The following is a 19,807-nucleotide window of genomic DNA, read 5'->3' as shown; positions in this document are numbered from 1 at the left end:
CTGTGTGGCTGCCCTGTGGGTCGGCCTGCATCCTCCACATCTGTGAGTTTTTTTTTGTTTTTTTGACGGGAGGTAAACTAGTGGTGGTGGGGTTGGAACACTGAGGGACTTTATGGCTGTGTTCTGTTCTGTACTGGCTTATACACAGCTCCTGGGATCAGTGACATGTCAACGTCAGGTTCACTATGGAGATGTCATACTGTGAAATACACAGGCTGGTGCTGAGACTTTGATGAACCGTGTCTGAAACGATTCACAGCATCACGTTTTTCATCGTCATTTCAAATCAATTTGGCTTATGTAAGAGTGTAGTCTGGTGAGTTTGGCTGATTCGCATTTCTGTCTTTCAGTTACGAACTTCAGCAAACACATCTGATTAGTAAAGTTACATCAAATAGGGCTGGTTTTCCAGATACAGATTAAGCCTAGTTCTGGAATAAAAAGCATGCTCAATGGAGAATCTCCATTGAAATAACATTTTATGCCAGAGCTAAATCTGTGGATTAATCTGTGCTAGGAATCCAGAATAAATTAACTGTGGCAGCGATTAGGATTTCCAAGAATGGAAGCCAAAGCTTTTTTTCTGGGGCTCTTCGGTCTGTGTCACAGATCTACAGGTACAGTGCCTTGCGAAAGTATTCGGCCCCCTTGAACCTTGCGACCTTTTGCCACATTTCAGGCTTCAAACATAAAGATATAAAACTGTATTTTTTTGTGAAGAATCAACAACAAGTGGGACACAATCATGAAGTGGAACAACATTTATTGGATATTTCAAACTTTTTTAACAAATCAAAAACTGAAAAATTGGGCGTGCAAAATTATTCAGCCCCTTTACTTTCAGTGCAGCAAACTCTCCAGAAGTTCAGTGAGGATCTCTGAATGATCCAATGTTGACCTAAATGACTAATGATGATAAATACAATCCACCTGTGTGTAATCAAGTCTCCGTATAAATGCACCTGCACTGTGATAGTCTCAGAGGTCCGTTAAAAGCGCAGAGAGCATCATGAAGAACAAGGAACACACCAGGCAGGTCCGAGATACTGTTGTGAAGAAGTTTAAAGCCGGATTTGGATACAAAAAGATTTCCCAAGCTTTAAACATCCCAAGGAGCACTGTGCAAGCAATAATATTGAAATGGAAGGAGTATCAGACCACTGCAAATCTACCAAGACCTGGCCGTCCCTCTAAACTTTCAGCTCATACAAGGAGAAGACTGATCAGAGATGCAGCCAAGAGGCCCATGATCACTCTGGATGAACTGCAGAGATCTACAGCTGAGGTGGGAGACTCTGTCCATAGGACAACAATCAGTCGTATATTGCACAAATCTGGCCTTTATGGAAGAGTGGCAAGAAGAAAGCCATTTCTTAAAGATATCCATAAAAAGTGTCGTTTAAAGTTTGCCACAAGCCACCTGGGAGACACACCAAACATGTGGAAGAAGGTGCTCTGGTCAGATGAAACCAAAATTGAACTTTTTGGCAACAATGCAAGATGTTATGTTTGGCGTAAAAGCAACACAGCTCATCACCCTGAACACACCATCCCCACTGTCAAACATGGTGGTGGCAGCATCATGGTTTGGGCCTGCTTTTCTTCAGCAGGGACAGGGAAGAGGGTTAAAATTGATGGGAAGATGGATGGAGCCAAATACAGGACCATTCTGGAAGAAAACCTGATGGAGTCTGCAAAAGACCTGAGACTGGGATGGAGATTTGTCTTCCAACAAGACAATGATCCAAAACATAAAGCAAAATCTACAATGGAATGGTTCAAAAATAAACATATCCAGGTGTTAGAATGGCCAAGTCAAAGTCCAGACCTGAATCCAATCGAGAATCTGTGGAAAGAACTGAAAACTGCTGTTCACAAATGCTCTCCATCCAACCTCACTGAGCTCGAGCTGTTTTGCAAGGAGGAATGGGAAAAACTTTCAGTCTCTCGATGTGCAAAACTGATAGAGACATACCCCAAGCGACTTACAGCTGTAATCACAGCAAAAGGTGGCGCTACAAAGTATTAACTTAAGGGGGCTGAATAATTTTGCACGCCCAATTGTTCAGTTTTTGACTTGTTAAAAAAGTTTGAAATATCCAATAAATGTCGTTCCACTTCATGATTGTGTCCCACTTGTTGTTGATTCTTCACAAAAAAATACAGTTTTATATCTTTATGTTTGAAGCCTGAAATGTGACTTTCCCAGAGTTGAGCTGTGCTGAGCCTGTATGGACCCCGTTAGTTGACAGCTGTTTCCGAGGGACTCTGAGGTAGCGTTCACAGACATTAGAGGGTAATTATAGTTATGGGAAGAGGTCTGAGATGACTGGACTGATCCTGGGCACAGCAAAGCAGATCTATTGGTCAATAGTCCTTTATATTGCCTACATTAATTGATTTGTCCGGAACCATGTCGAAACAAAGTGCTCTCTTTATGTACTGTTGTGTTGTCTCTCTTGTCGTGATGTGTGTTTTGTCCTATATTTTTATGTAATTTATATTTATTTTTAATCCCAGCCCCCAACCCCGCAGGAGGCCTTTATTGTAACTAAGAATTTGTTCTTACCTGACTCGCCTAGTTAAATAAAGGTTAAATAAATGCACATAGAAATAACGATAAGCAACAGGTCTCCCTTGAATACGAGATGGGTAATCTCAATAGGATTTCCTTAATAAATAAAGGATCAAAAAATGCGATGCCTGGACATGAACACACAGCCATATACCTATAGTACGTGGATAAACTCAGCAAAAAAAGAAACATCCTCTCACTGTCAACTGAGTTTATTTTCAGCAAACTTAACATGTGTCAATATTTGTATGAGCATAACAAGATTCAACAACGGAGACATAAACTGAACAAGTTCCACAGAAATTGAATAATGTGTCCCTGAACAAAGGGGGAGGGGGGGGGGTCAAAATTAACAGTAACAGTGCATTAAGAGTGGGGTAACGGTGCATTAAGTACTGCAGTGCATCTCCTCCTCATGGACTGCACCAGATTTGCCAGTTATTGCTGTGAGATGTTACCCCACTCTTCCACCAAGGCACCTGCAAGTTCCTGGACATTTCTGGGGGGGGAATGGGCCTAGCCCTCACCCTCCGATCCAACAGGTCCCAGACATGCTCAATGGGATTGAGATCCGGGCTCTTCGCTGGCCATGGCAGAACAGTGACATTCATGCACAGAACGAGCAGTATGGCTGGTGGCATTGCCATGCTGGAGGGTCATGTCAGGATGAGCCTGCAGGAAGGGTACCACATGAGGGAGGAGGATGTCTTCCCTGTAACGCACAACGTTGAGATTGCCTGCAATGACAACAAGCTCAGTCCGATGATGCTGTGACACACCACCCCAGACCATGACGGACCCTCCACCTCCAAATCAATCCTGCTCCAGAGTACAGGCCTCAGTGTAATGCTCATTCCTTCGACGATAAACAAGAATCCGACCATCACCCCTGGTGAGACAAAACCGTGACTTGTCAGTGAAGAGCACTTTTTGCCAGTCCTGTCTGGTCCAGCAACTGTGGGTTTGTGCCCATAGGCAACGTTGTTGCCGGTGATGTCTGGTGAGAACCTGCCTTACAACAGGCCTACAAGCCCTCAGTCCAGCCTCTCTCAGCCTATTGCGGACAGTCTGAGCACTGATGGAGGGATTGTGCGTTCCTGGTGTAACTCGGGCAGTTGTTGCCATCCTGTACCTGTCCCGCAGGTGTGATGTTCGGATGTACCGATCCTGTGCAGGTGTTATTACACGTGGTCTGCCACTGCGAAGATGATCAGCTGGCCGTCCTGTCTCCCTGTAGTCTTAGGCAGTACGGACATTGCAATATATTGCCCTGGCCTGATCTGCAGTCCTCATGCCTCCTTGCAGCATCCCTAAGGCACATTCACGCAGAAGAACAGGGACCCTGGCATCTTTCTTTTGGTGTTTTTCAGAGTCAGTATAAAGGCCTCTTTATAGTGCCCTAAGTTTTCATAACTGTGACCTTAATTGCCTACCGTCTGTAAGCTGTTAGTGTCTTAATGACCGTTTAACAGGTGCATGATCATTAATTGTTTATGGTTCATTGAACAAGCATGGGAAACAGTGTTTGAACCCTTTACAATGAAGATCTGTGAAGTTATTTGGATTTTTACAAATTATCTTTGAAAGACAGGGTATTTCTGAGTTTATAAAGAGCTTGACCAAAAACATGCTGCTGATTTCTTCCAAGTTGTTCCGACCTCTACATTCCAGATGTGGCCTCTGAGACATAAAAGTGGTATCAATAACCTGACCAATGACTACATTTCAAGAGACCGGGTGTAATTAAGGGAAGGGAAATTGACAGTACTTCAAAACAGGTCTCCATTTAGTTTTAAGCTTGTCAACTGCAGTACATTAGTCTGTAGAGTCACCCAAAGCGGTATTGCATCTCACTTAAAGGGGAAATGCATTCAAAAACGTGATTTTCTGTGTTTTATACATATTTCCACACTATGAGGTTGGAATAATACTGTTAAATTGTGAGTTATGATAATGTCCTTTCAGTGTAAGAGCTGTTTGAAAAGTCTGCCTGAAATTTCTGCCTGTTTTGCATGGGTGGGGCTTTGGACCGCCTGATGACATCACCAGGCAGTATAAGTTAATAGACCACTAACAAAGATATTTTTCCTCTTCTATGCCAATAACAGCTTGTTTTCTGGTTACAAATCCCTCCCATTAGGCTCCTCCAATTAGGCCACACACTATAGACCACTCCCACGGAAATCCTAGCAAAATTATTGCTTGAGAAATAGCTTCTGCTAAGAAACACATTTTGTACATTTTTTACCATTTTACAAACAAAAAAAACAATGACAGTAAGGTACTTAATTGTTACCCAGAAATGATTCGACATTGAGATAAAAAAATTGGACCTTTAAAAAGGCCTGCAAATTACTGTAGTAGGTGTCTAAAGCTTTCTGTGGTCCAACTAAATTCATGCACTGAGAACCATGTGAAAACTGAACACCCCCAGTGAAATCCCAGCTCAATCTACAGTATCAGAACATATGGAGGATTGATCTAGACAGACCAGGTTTTAATGCGTCTACCGGTCGTTATAAGATGGATCAAACATAGCTTTGTTGGACAGAAACTCCCCGGCACTAGACCGCTGACCTGTATGAATGAAACCTGTATGAAAGGTGCAACCGCTTTGTTAGAGTCATTTCCCAGAGCTGGCTGATGGGTGTATTTATGCCATGTTTAATCTTGGCAGTTATTAACCTGCGTGACCCTTGACCCCATTACATCTTCCAGAAGGCCAGAAAGAGAGAACGGTCTTTAATGATAGACACAACTCAGTGTTGAACTACAACATTTCTGGCCCGTTTGCCAAGAAGGTTGAAACGGAACAATACAATTATTAGTTTAGAATAGAAAAAACGGGACAAAACAAACACCAGACCTGGAAAATCCCAATACTGTAAGGTAGGTGTGTAAAAAGGCCATAAATCCCCTGTAAGAGAGCAGTAGCGGTGAGTGTGACAACCAGTTCGCTACAGCTCTATGGGAAGCTCCTGCCTCCAGCTCCTCTCTCTCTCTCTCTCGCTAAGGGAAATGACTTCATACTGTTTCATACCGTTTCCCATCACTAGGCCTGTCTCCAACGTTCAGCCTATGGGGGGACGTTAGCCGCTCAGACCCCGGTTTTGGGAACTGTTTTCCCAGCACATAAAGCTGGCGTCTGGCCTCTCTGGGGCGTTCGACCAGTGTGTGTGGACTGTGGAGTAGATCCTGTTTCACACCTCAGGGCCAGATGGGCCGGCCCACACTCAGTACTCAGTGTGTGTGTACGGGGGCCTGAAAGGGCTAGGCGTGATTGATGAGTCAGCCCCCGCCCAGCCAAGCAGGTGAGCATGCTACACACACTCAGTAAGTGCTGTAAAACTGTTCCTAGCCTAGTGGGCTAGGCTAGGAGCCCCAGGCATGTGCATTAATCCTCCCAAACCCTTTGACCTGGAGGCTGAGTCTGGAGCGGCTGGAGGCTGTCAACCAGGCCACGCTGTCTCTGAGGCAGCATTACCCTGACATGTTATAGCCCTCTGGGGGGAGGTCTGGCCAGACAGGCAAAGCCATGGATATACAGAGTTAACTAGGCAAATGGGAACAGTCCCACTGGGCACACACTGGTTGAATCAACGTTGTTTCCACGTCACTTTAATGAAATGACGTTGAATTGTCGTCTGTGTCCAGTGGGATATTGTTATGGAACATTTGGTGGTGCCAACATGGATGTCTGATCTGTAGAGTGTCTATAGCTGTGGTGGTCCATTGTGTGTGTTAGGTTGTATTGGGTGGTGTTGGGGTGTATTGGGTGGTGTTTGGGGTGTATTTTGGTGGTTGCTGGGTTCAGGGATGTAGGGTGCTGGGTGTTAGGACTCACTTCCGGCTCCGGCTCCGGCCCCACAGCTGGGGGAGAGCTGGCCACTGCCGCAGGTGCACATGTTGGGTCTGGAACAGAAGCCATCACCGCACGAGTTACGGCAGATCGCTGGGAGGAGAGATAGAAGAGAAGTCAAATGTATTTCTAGATTAACTTTGGCCTAGCCAGCCAAAAGAGGATAGACTGAGCTCTCCTCTTGGCCTACTCTTTGCACACAGATTTCTGTTAACTTGTTATGGATAGGGGGCAACATTTTCACGTTTGGATGAAAAGCGTGCCCAGAGTAAACTGCTTGCTACTCAGTCCCAGTTGCTAATATATGCAGATTTGGATAGAAAACACTCTGAAGTTTCTAAAACTATTTGAATGATGTCTGTGAGTATAACAGAACTCATATGGCAGGCAAAAACCCGAGACAAAAATCCAACCAGGAAGTGGGAAATCTGAGGTTGGTCGTTTTTCAACTCATTCCCTATTGAAGATACAGTGGGATATGGGTCATGTTGCACTTCCTAAGGCTTCCACTATATGTCAACAGTCGTTAGAACCTTGTCTGATGCTTCTACTGTGAAGTGGGCCCGAATGAGAGGGGAATGATTCAGAGGTCTGGCAGAATGCTTTGAGCTCGTGACGCTCGTTCACGTGAGAGCGAGCTCTGTTCCAGTGCTTTTCTACAGATAAAGGAATTCTCCGGTTGGGACATTATTGAAGATTTATGTTAAAAACATCCTAAAGATTGATTCTATACTTCGTTTGACATGTTTCTACAGACTGTACTATGACTTTTCGTCTGAACTTTTGCCTGGACCTGCCCGCGCGTCGTGAGTTTAGATTGTGTACTGAACGCGCGAACAACAAGGAGGAATTTGGACAGAAATGATGGACTTTATGGAACAAATCAAACATATATTGTGGAACTGGGATTCCTGGGAGTGCATTCTGACGAAGACCATCAAAGGTAAGTGAATATTTATAATGCTATTTCTGACTGGCGGATATCTTCTTGGGTTGTGTTGGTCTCTGAGCGCCGTACTCAGACTTTGCATGGTTTGCTTTTTCCGCAAAGTTTTTAAAAAATCTGACAGCGGTTGCATTAAGGAGAAGTATATCTTTAAATCTGTGAATAACACTTGTATCTTTTATACATTCTTATTATGAGTATTTCTGTGATTTGATGTGGCTCTGTGCAAATTCACGGGATGTTTTGGAGGCAAAGCCAAATGTAAACTGAGGTTTTTGGATATAAATATGAACTTGATCGAACAAAACATACATGTATTCTGATGAAGAATATCAAAGGTTAGTGATCAATTTTATCAATATTTCTGCTTTTTGTGAGTCCTCTCTTTGGTTGGAAAATCGCTGTATGCCTTCTGTGACTAGTTGCAGACCTAACATAATGATATGTTCTGCTTTCGCCGAAAAGCTTTTTTGAAATCGGTCACGGTGGTTGGATTAATGATAATTTGATCTTTAAAATGGTGTCTAATACTTGTATGTAGCGGAACCCCAGTCCTAGACAGGTTAAGCACTTTCTGATAAGTTTGTGGAAAGCTCTATTTGATATGATTCATTTGATTCATACAGGGGTTTTATAGACTATCAGTGCAGAGGCAACCTGACTTTCAGTTTATAGGTATTGTGACCATAATGTCTCGGTACTTACGGACAATACACTGGTTCCCTCCAGGCAGAGTCTTCCAGCCAGGGCAACAGTAGGAGTGGAAGCGAGAGCCACACACATTGGGCCTGCAAGACAGGGAAAACAAACTCAGTACTCAACAGAGCCCCAATATAATTTAATAAAATCCTTCAGCAAACACACATGGGCATGAGTTATTTTCCAAGCGCTCACAGACCCTGGCGACCTTTGCTTTCATTCTAAACAGCTCCAACGTTGACGGTAGGCATTTCTTGTATGGCTGACACGAAAATACCAGTTTGTTTTTAGACATACTCAATGTAAACTTCCCAAGAAACAGCAGATATATATAAACCCCTTTCTCTAAGCCTCCCTGGTCTCTGCTCTTCTGGCTAAAGTCCTGCACCTCCTGGAGTCCAGGTTCTGCCTGCTGATTGATCGGGAGGCTTAAAAAAAAGTGACTGGACAGGAAGCTGCCCTGATCACTGACACATATACGAGTCATCGAACAGCTCAGGGAGCGACTTACTGATCTTCCAGATTAGCTACAACATCCCCCTGAGGGACCATTCCAATCACATCCACACATAACGGACCTGGCCTCAAGTACTCTAACTACCTTATGGAGGTAGTGACTCAGACCTCAGTCAGAGAGTCGAATGAAAGGGCAAGACTGTAGTGTATACAGTGCATTTCCCTTTGGAATTCATCCAACACTGTAGGACAATATTATAACCAGGGGGTGGAATTCACAGAGAGCTATAGTAAACTGAATCTCAGCAAAAAGGTGGATTAGGGCTGTTCTAGATGCATCCATAACTAAGGGAACATCTACTTTTCCTTCATGCAACACAAGATGATTGTCCGCCTCCTCTTCCTTTCTAGACATTAACCGGTGTCTGTCAGTCACCTGGGAACAGACTAGAGCAGCTGTAGTTTGGATCGTTAGGACAACAGAAAGGAGAGCACACCTCCAACAGCATTACCAGATGGCACAAACACAGAAAATTAGGGAGGGTGGGAGAAAGAGAGAGCGAGGGAGGGAGAGAGAGCAAGAAAATAGAAGGGGGAATGGAAAGGGTAAGGGAGAAAGAGTGAGGAAGAGAAAAAAGAGATAGAGATAGAAAGAGAGAGAGATTGAAGAGGAAAGGAGGGGAAAGGAGAGATGTAATGAAATAAAGGTTAGGAGGTAAGAAAATACAGAATTTAGGGACGGGGACGAGGGATCAGTAGGAGGTAAAGGAAAACAGGTTTATGTTAAGGAGATGGAGGAGGAGGAGGGAGCAGAAAACAGAGCAGCAGATATGGAAACAGAGAAAGGGGCAACACTAGCAACCAGAGGCGAACCCATGAGGGGCTGCACTTCTGGGTCATAGGCCTACACAAATCTTGAGGGGGCTTGAAAAATGCTGTTTTGACATACACGAACAGCGCAAGAGCGCAACATTCCAACAATTAATGCGGCAAAACTGCTTGCATGCCACAGTCAATCATCTCTCTACACAGGTTAGCAATTCCTCCGCTCATTGAAACCTGGATATGCCAATTGACAACATGGCCCAGCCAAACCAGGGTCAACCCAGTAATCCCACACATATCGGTTTGGCTGGGTTTGTTGTTCCTGCGCTCTCCTTCAGGCTAACCCCGGCCTCCTTACAGGAGGAGAGTACAGAGAAGTTCAGCCCTTGGGATTTGCCTCAATATTGAAACGTCATGCTGTTTTCAGCACTCAATTTAAAGAGGATTAGCTGGCTGAAGTCTTTGATGTAGCCTCTTGGCCCATAGCACTCTCATTATAATTAATTAATAGTGATAAAACAAAGATGACTGCACACAGCACAGTAACCAGGAGAACTATTAAAACCCCAAAACAAAAGCACATTCTATTGTGACCTAAAAAACCCTTGGTTTAGATTGAGAGATTGTTCTAGATTTCCGATACAGCAGCTATGGAACTGGAAAAGTTGCTGTCAATGAGGTCAAATGGGACTTGGTATAACCCTAGTGAAATACTTTCAGAGCCCAACTGTTAGGCAAATACCTTCACCCTGGTGTTTTCCAAAGGCTTAGAGCTCAAAGGCTTTCAGAAGAAACATTTCATTGCGTCTGTGTTCTCTAGGACGTTCCCTCTTGTTTAATAGTGTAAGATGGTGAAAGACACGACAGAACCTCAAACGGACCAGATCTTCAGACTTTTTTCTCAGTCCTTTGATCTTACAGACCAACATATAATCTAGAGAGCTTCTGGGGGCCACAGGCTCCTGGCTAGAAAGTGCAAACTCAACAGTTATGAGACAGAGTGCCCAGAGGCTCTTCACATGGAGGATTCCAGGGGAACAGAAGGTCAGAGCCAGACAGTTCAGAGGCACAGAAGGGGCCATGCTGGGACTAGTGGGAAATTAGCTGGGCCGATGGGGGGCTGTAAAGACCACAGACTGGATTTCAGGCCAGGACAACTTTAGGTCAGTTGGAGGAGGTAATCCAACTGGGAAAGGGGGATGGGGGCTACAAACCCTTCTAAAGGTCAGAGGTCAGCTCACTGGCATTTGACCCTGTCAGTAGATTGCTACCCTTTTCTGCCCTAAGATATTTGGACTTGCTTCTTTGTTAGATCTGGAGCTGATAGGATTCACTGAGTTCATCTTCATAACTCTGGGAAGTTGTTTGGCCTGCTTTAGTGTTAATTCTAAAAACGCCTGAGAACGTTTTTTTTCTTATCTAAAGATGGCCTGATTCTCTCACTTGACTAATTTGAACCCTGAGCTCATACTGTACTGGTGTAAAAGGGGGCTGAGATACAGTAGCAGTCAAATGTTTGTACCCACCTATTCATTCAAGTGTTTTTCTTTCTTTCTTTTTATTACTATTTTCGACATTGTAGAATAATAGTGAAGACATCAAAACTATGAAATAATACATATGGAATCATGTAGTATCCAAACAAGTGTTAAACAAATCTAAATATATTTTATATTTGAGATTCTTCAAAGTAGCCACCCTTTGCTTTCATGACAGCTTTGAACACTCTTGGCATTCTCTCAACCAGCTTCATGAGGGAGTCACCTGGAATGCTTTTCCAACAGTCTTGAATTAGTTCCGACATATGCTGAGCACTTGTTGGCTGCTTTTCCTTCACTCTGCGGTCCAACTCATCCCAAACCATCTCAATTGGGTTGAGGTCGGGTGATTGTTGGGGCCAGGTCATCTGATGCAGCACTCCGTCAATCTCCTTCTTGGTCAAATAGCCCTTACACAGCTTGGAGGTGTGTTTTGGGTCATTGTCCTGTTGAAAAACAAATGATAGTCTCACTAAGCGAAAACCAGATGGGATGGCGTATCGCTGCAGAATGCTGTGGTATCCATGCTGGTTAAGGGTGCCTTGAATTCTAAATAAATCACAGACAGTGTCAGCAGCAAAGCACCCCACACCATCACACCTCCTCCTCCATGCTTCACGTTGGGACCACACATGCGGAGACCATCCGTTCACCTACTCTGCGACTCACAAAGACACAGCAATTGGACAAATTTGGACTCATCAGACCAAAGGACAGAATTCCACCGGTCTAATGTCCATTGCTCGTGTTTCTTGGCCCAAGCAAGTCTCTTCTTATTATTGTGTCCTTTAGTAGTGGTTTCTTTGCAGCAATTTGACCATGAAGGCCTGTCGTCTCTGAACAGTTAATGTTGAGATGTATCTATTACTTGAACTCTGTGAAGCATTTATTTGGGCTGCAATCTGAGGTGCAGTTAATTGCCGATTTCTGAGGCTGGTAACTCTGATGAACTTGTCATCAGCAGCAGAGGTAACTCTGGGTCTTCCTTTCCTGTGGCAGTCCTCATGAGAGCCAGTTTCATCACAGTGCTTGATGGTTTTTGCGACTGCACTTGAAGAATCTTTCAAAGTTCTTGAAATTTTCCATATTGACTGATCTTAATGTCTTAAAAGTAATGATGGACTGTCGCTTCTCTTTGCTTATTTGAGATGTTCTTGCCATAATATGGATTTGGTCTTTTACCAAATATGACTATCTTCTGTATTCACTTTTAACAAGGCACCTGTTAATTGAAATGCATTCCAGGTGACTACCTCATTAAGCTGGTTGAGAGAATGCCAAGAGTGTGAAAAGTTGGGTGGCTACGTTGAAGAATCTCAAATATCCAATATATTTTGATCCGTTTAACACGTTTTTTGTTACTACGTGATTCCATATATGTTATTTAATCGTTTTGATGTCTTCACTATTATTCTACAATGTAGAAAATAGGCCAAATAAAGAAAAACCCCAGAATGAGTAGGTGTGTCCAAACTTTTGACTGGTACTGTATATACCTCTCACTCTCTGGGTTAGTGGGTTTAGAGGGAGCAGGACGAGGGAGGGCGGTCTGCATGGGCCAAGCAAAGTCCGAATGGGCATAATTGTTCTCCGTAAGAATAACCATCAAGTGTATTGTCCAAGTTTTTTCTTAGTTTTTTTATGAGGCCCATGTGAATTATGGCCAAACTTACGATGTATGTGATAAACTATAACGATAGGCAGAGTTGTTGCGAAACTTGAATCCCTCCCGTCAACTCCATAAACAAAAAACCATACATACATTGTGTCCTAGGGCAGATGGAGCGGATAGATTTCTTGTTTTGCCTCTTTCTTCAAGGATGACAAAAAATCTAAACCACATTAGCTCGACCACATGCCACATGTACCCCCTGAAATGGAGGTTCTGTCTTTTAGGTCTAGCCTGAATGTATGCATAAAATGCAGACACATAAAAAATGAAAGGAACTCTAATGCATAAAAAACAAAATGGGTCATCCTTCATACATTCCAAATGTTCCTCTCAGACTTAGCGAGCTTGCCCTTCCTTCCTCTTCCCCTCTTCAAAATACCAGCTGATGTATCTAAAGCTTTATTGGAGAGAACGACCGGAACATTCTAGAATATAGGAATTATTTTCTTATGGGTTAGGCATGTACCAGGGAATCCTCTGGGGAGAGCAAGTACTCCATCCAATTTACCTTGGAAGGAACCTGGGTGGCTGAATGCACTTCTCTACTTTGAGAAAGACTACCAAGTGAGTGAACGTCCAAAGCATCTCCCCTGAGCAGAGTTTTGGATGCCTAGAAGTCCCAGTCTGGACCTCTTCCCTCCCTCTTCACATGCAGGAGACCTTATTAGCCTGCCTGAAAGGCTGTTTCGTTCGTTCGTTCTTTCTGGCATGGCTGGTTATGAGCCACAAACTCACTATTTATTTTACTTTCCTTCGCCCCACATCTCTCTCCCTCTCCCCCGTCCCTCTCTCTCTCAACCTAGAGCCCACCACTTTACAGAGCCTCCCAGGTTGTACAGTATAGTATCAAGGTAATTGAGGAGGTCCCAGGACCCGGGCCCATGGTATGATCAGATTCCACCCATGTGTAGACGTCAAATTGCACTCTGCCTAGGAAGTCAATAAATCAGACACACTCAACATCAGCCAGTCCAACAACAAACCAGCAACAGTAGAGTCTGAAACCCTGGTATGTGTTCACACAACAAAGTGTAATGACCACCATTAACATAATCTCTCTCCCAGAGAGAATCTGATGCTGTACAGACCACCATTAACATAATCTCTCTCCCAGAGAGAATCTGATGCTGTACAGAATGTGTAATGACCACCATTAACATAATCTCTCTCCCAGAGAGAATCTGATGCTGTACAGACCACCATTAACATAATCTCTCTCCCAGAGAGAATCTGATGCTGTACAGACCACCATTAACATAATCTCTCTCCCAGAGAGAATCTGATGCTGTACAGAATGTGTAATGACCACCATTAACATAATCTCTCTCCCAGAGAGAATCTGATGCTGTACAGAATGTGTAATGACCACCATTAACATAATCTCTCTCCCAGAGAGAATCTGATGCTGTACAGAATGTGTAATGACCACCATTAACATAATCTCTCTCCCAGAGAGAATCTGATGCTGTACAGACCACCATTAACATAATCTCTCTCCCAGAGAGAATCTGATGCTGTACAGACCACCATTAACATAATCTCTCTCCCAGAGAGAATCTGATGCTGTACAGACCACCATTAACATAATCTCTCTCCCAGAGAGAATCTGATGCTGTACAGAATGTGTAATGACCACCAGTAACATAATCTCTCTCCCAGAGAGAATCTGATGCTGTACAGAATGTGTAATGACCACCAGTAACATAATCTCTCTCCCAGAGAGAATCTGATGCTGTACAGACCACCAGTAACATAATCTTTCTCCCAGAGAGAATCTGATGCTGTACAGAATGTGTAATGACCACCAGTAACATAATCTCTCTCCCAGAGAGAATCTGATGCTGTACAGAATGTGTAATGACCACCATTAACATAATCTCTCTCCCAGAGAGAATCTGATGCTGTACAGAATGTGTAATGACCACCATTAACATAATCTCTCTCCCAGAGAGAATCTGAAGCTGTACAGACCACCATTAACATAATCTCTCTCCCAGAGAGAATCTGATGCTGTACAGACCACCATTAACATAATCTCTCTCCCAGAGAGAATCTGATGCTGTACAGACCACCATTAACATAATCTCTCTCCCAGAGAGAATCTGATGCTGTACAGAATGTGTAATGACCACCAGTAACATAATCTCTCTCCCAGAGAGAATCTGATGCTGTACAGACCACCAGTAACATAATCTTTCTCCCAGAGAGAATCTGATGCTGTACAGAATGTGTAATGACCACCAGTAACATAATCTCTCTCCCAGAGAGAATCTGATGCTGTACAGAATGTGTAATGAGGGGACCATGGATCATTTGTATATGTTGGGTGCAAATACTTTACTCTATAAACAATGGTGGAGTTGAACAAAATGATGGGAAAAGTCCACTGGGTATGCTACTCGCCATGAAAACTAAGGCAATCGTTTAATGGGAACAGCACGAGTTTATGCAACTGTTGCATTCGCTGCAATATTATTTCATATCTAATCTAATCTTGACACCATGCAACACAGTTCTGCTTCACTGAGTAGATCAGAGGATAAGATTGCCAGACCAGAGCAGCCCACTACGTGTGTCTAAGTCAACCACAGAGTGAATGTGACACAGGTCAGGCCTGAAGTGGCCTTGTGCCTAGCTGGTTCACAGACAAAATGGCTCCATTGAGACTTGTTTGGCTCTCCGATATACAGGGGATCCATTTACGTCCAGCAGAGAGGTCCAATGGCTGCCAAATTAATCACACTGACTGACAACGCAGACACGTCTGTTTGTTCTGTGCAGCGTGAATCATTACTGAACATTTAAGAAAACAGCAAGTCAGTCCTATGCGTGCGTTACCCTACCCAGGTCCTGCACTATAATGTTATACTATTTCATTCCATGATGGCTTAGCTCTCTCTCTCTCTCTCTTTCCCTCTCCCTTTCACTCCTTTTCGCTGCCATGAGTTCTGTTGTTTTGTCACCTGCGAAAGTGAAACAAATGTCCCTTGTCGTGGCCCCCAGAACGATCTGAATACTCCCTTCCCCGCGTTGGGGCGCAGGGGAGCCATAAGCAGGGACAGATGAGAGACTGATTGGAATAACTGATGCAAACATTTGAGAATCGTCCCAACAAAACATCCTTTGTTTTTCCAAAAGGAGGAAACGTACAGTAAAAGCTTGCCGTCCTCCATTGACAGACATCCCACCCAGTCCCTGGGGAGATTGGGGAGGGGGGGGGGTTGAGGGGAGACGGTAGGGATGATGATGGAGAAGAAGGGAGGGTTCTGTGGTTTCTATAATCCACCCCACTGAAACACTCGAACACCACCCCCGTTTGTGATTTCCCAATTGACTGCCCATTTACCCCCACTACGAGTGATTCGCTCAAAACAGTCTTGCTAATAAACTTTCCCCTGCAGTCTTCAGCTGTGTTCTCCAGCTAATACGCCTAACAGAATGCCTACTTGCCTAGATTTGGGTCATTGCGTTCACTCGACAAACCTTCATGAATGACCCAACCCCTTTCCCTAGACTCTGACATGAAAATGCCATTTTGCTGTAAATACTCAAGTATCTCTCAATGTTGCAAGCAACCTTTTAGCTTCGAACATGTGCTGTCTTTGGGAGAACAATGATGTATTCAGCATTATTTGGCTGTAGTAAGGCTATGTTGGCCTTAGCCCAGGAAGCACAGCAGTGGAAGAAAGAGTTGCCAAGACAGCTCAATGGGGAAAGCTAGCCATAAACTAATTGTCCAACTGTCCACATTCTAAACCTAATTATATTACCATGTTTCAGTGGAGCAGTATGGTTGAACTCAAAGACAGACAACCACCCAAATGCTCTTTGTGTCAATCAACATAAAGAAATTGCAGTTCCTGCCTAAACAAAACTCAGCAAACAGAGAACTCCAGAAACTAAACTCCTTACCCTCTGAGTGTCTCCTGGCCTCTCCGGCGAACCCTCTGCACCTCCCTCTCGTCCACCTTCCCCGTGAAGCGGCTGGCTTGGTACCCTCCATCTCCCGCTCCTGCCTGGCCATACGCTGTGTGGACCGCGGCCCAGCAAACGGCCGCCCATCCCAGCAGCAACCGGGCCAGCTTCCCTGCTCCCATTAGCTGCTCTGTGTGTTTCTGCGTAGCCCTGCTGCTGAAGACTACTGGATGATGTCGCTTCCTCTTAGTTGACGAGTTACACTCACGTATCTGTGGACCTGTCCCAGTCCCAGTATGCACTCCAGGGTGGGGGGCTGGAGGGGGCAGACACAGGAACGTACATCAGGGTTTTTGGCCTCCCGCAGACATGTCAACCATCTCAACACAAGAGTATGGGCTACAGGAAAGGTACTTAGAGTGGAATGTGTGCCGTTTCAAGTGTGCAGAAAAAGTAACGGGTTGCTGTGCCAAATAACAGTGAAATGTATTTTTAATTGTGAATTTTTAATTGTGAATTGTTGAAAAGTCAACTGTTTTATTTAGAGTGCCCCCCTTTCCCCAAACTCCCCACCCCTCTTTCTCCCTCCTCTCGCTCTTAAATTTGGAAAGGCTTCAGTTATTCCTCATCAACATCAAATTAATTTCTAATAACTTACCTGGACGTTTACTTTTACAAGTCTGTTCTGACTGCATTAGAACATATTAAGTAGAACAACGTTCAAGTTCTCTCATTAAAAGTCAGCTTTAAGACTGAATGATGGGCCCCCAGTGATATATAACCACAGTTTAACCCACATCAGGGGGTTACAAAGCAGGAAGGAGAGATTTTCCCTTCAATAATGGAAGACAGTTATTGGAAGAAAAGGAGAAGAAAAATAGACTCCCTCCCTGACTCCAATCAAATGTAATGGTAGATGAGTGATAAATTATTGGTAACAATACTCTCCATTCCTTCCCTCCACCCCTTTCTTTCTTTCTCTCTCTCAGACTCACAGAGACACACACAGCAAGCACACACACAGACAAACAAACTTGAATTTGCTTTACATAAAATATAATGTTGAAATGTTGTAGCAAGAAATCATTATACACATTTCCTTAGATTCCTTACGCAAGTATTATCATCATGTGTCATCCAATTTGTAATATACAGAAAGTCATCTACTAGAAAGTCTACATAGAAAGTCTACATAGAAAGTATTCCGATTTTTTTCCTCTTTCACAAATTTGATAGGCTACAACGACATCCTTAGTGGGGGAAAAAGTTAGTGTCTTCATTTACAGACGGCTATGAGAGGGAATCAATGTGGGCGCGATCAATCCGCCAGACCGAACAAAGAAAAATGCCTGATCAATTACCTATGGATAGGTCACTAATTACCACAGCCACAAAGTCATAATTCCCGCCCATTTATACAATTTATCTTCTTAAAATCTGGTTTTAAAACTAACCCTAACCTTAGTCAAAACCTTAACTACCCTGCTAATCTTATGATTAACCCTAGTCTTAAAATTAAGACCAAAAAGCACATATTGACTTTGTGGCTGTAGTAACTAGTGACAACCCAGTGCAACCTTTCTCGACTCAAACGTCAAATGACCCGTAAACTGTTTCCATCGCAAGAAATATACATAAAACGTCATTCGGTTAAAATGCATATGCAACTTTATTCACCTTTGTATTAACTATGAAAAAAGCGTTCCATAAAACGACAGAAAAAAACTACATAGAACAGTGAAATTAACAATATCCAACGGGCTAAACATTTTGGCACTATAATGAAGGCATTTTCTCAGCAACTTTTTGAATGGGAGAAAATCGGCAACATGACCTCGAAGTGGACGACAAAAGGTATAATCTCTTGAAACAAAGTTGCAAAGTAATACAGTAACATTGCTTGATAGTAGGCTATAACCACACCTTTCTTGTGTGAAATATCACAAAAAAGCATTAATACTCCTAAAGAATGTACAACGAACCTCGGCTCGTAAATCGGCTAATGACAATTTAGCAGCCACTAAAAAAATACCGGTAAAACAGATGTAGCAGCCTTTCCTAAAACAATCCTAACCGGAACAGTTTTTATATTTCCTTTCAACCATTCACCTTTTGAATAAGCAAGTAAATGCACCTTACTTTTGCTTTATAACGCATGCAAAACATTTATCAACTCGGGTAAAACACCCCTAGGCCTATGCAACGTTATAGTGAATTATTGATAACCAGTGTCATAAATCAATAGTAGCACAATACCTTACAATTGTTGCAGTGCCTTGAAGTCGAGGAGCCCTGAGTCGAAATTTGAAATGAGATATGTGCTCCAGAATGGGATATTGAACTATAGCCTTGTGAGAAGAAGAGAAAAGTTAGGGAATTGCCCTGATTGGAAGAGGGGAGGTGCTTTTTTAAGACACACAGAGAGGGGGGTTACTAACGGACCACAGGACAAACCCACATTCCCGTAAGACTCCACTGTTATAAAGGGTGGGCAAGTATTCAGACAAACCTCTGACATCGTTTTCCAACTACTTTCCTTCATACCGGTGTAATGAAGTCACGTCTAATAAAGCAAATGGTCAATTAGATGAAAGCAATTAGTCTACTAATAATCCTCAACCTATGGAACATGTTAAAAGATACCTAACCTATTGGCCAGGTTAGTTTATGTATAGAATTCCATCCTTACCTCCCCAAAAGGTTGGTATAGTTTGTGGTTTTTGATTACTTTGTCACATGGAAGTGATTTGTGAACATTTCCAATCAAATGGAATAAGATCATTATGTCTTTAAAGTCGGTGGACCCCCCATGTCATTTATCACAGGCAGTTTAGTACATTTACATTGAACCCAAATTGAAATGACATGTTATTGCTATATTGTATGTATATTGTGTGACAAGTTTACGCATTCTATTTAGAAAGCGTTGCTTTTTATTGCAGTAGCCCACGGGGCAGTGATTGACGTATCCTTATGCATTGCTGTGACTGTTGATAGGAAGTGGACCAAATTAACTGGGGGCCTTGCCATCTGGGTGGTATATTGGAGAAGCAGCTGAGCACATCCCAAATGTTGGGGCCTACAGAGTTGACGGATACCCCCTGTTTGTCTAAGGAAACAGGTTTGGAAAACACAGCAAGCAGTGTTTGTCAGGACTGCCCTAAAATAGTCTCCTCACCACTCCTCACCATGTTTCGTAAGTTGGTTTTAAAATACTGTCTTCACACAATGCATGAAAATGCTGAAACTCACATCATACTGTAATTAGGGAGTACAACTTCAATGGAGTTATGACTTTTGAGAATAAAGGACTTGGTAATAA

At 43.3% G+C, this 19,807-nt stretch overlaps 1 protein-coding gene across 3 annotated transcripts in view; it reads right to left on the bottom strand.

Moving 5' to 3' along the window:
* LOC110524227 (fibrillin-2) overlaps positions 1–18,886 on the bottom strand; it is a 90,616-nt gene extending 71,730 nt beyond the window's left edge. For 2 of the 3 annotated variants that reach the window (XM_036978001.1, XM_036978002.1), the window contains exons 1-4: positions 18,742–18,885; positions 16,483–16,801; positions 8,086–8,168; positions 6,420–6,527 (exon numbers count right to left, since the gene is read on the bottom strand). In XM_036978001.1, coding sequence (XP_036833896.1) covers positions 6,420–6,527; positions 8,086–8,168; positions 16,483–16,667 — 376 coding nt within the window. In that variant the 5' untranslated portion in view covers positions 16,668–16,801; positions 18,742–18,885. Of the gene's footprint in view, positions 1–6,419; positions 6,528–8,085; positions 8,169–16,482; positions 16,802–18,741 lie in introns of all 3 variants that reach the window. The other variant, XM_036978000.1, reaches the window with a different exon arrangement.
* Positions 18,887–19,807: the final 921 nt, after the last annotated feature.

This window comes from Oncorhynchus mykiss, chromosome 5 (assembly GCF_013265735.2).
Source record: "Oncorhynchus mykiss isolate Arlee chromosome 5, USDA_OmykA_1.1, whole genome shotgun sequence".
NCBI lineage: Eukaryota > Metazoa > Chordata > Actinopteri > Salmoniformes > Salmonidae > Oncorhynchus > Oncorhynchus mykiss.
This window is presented reverse-complemented; position numbering and strand designations above follow the sequence as displayed.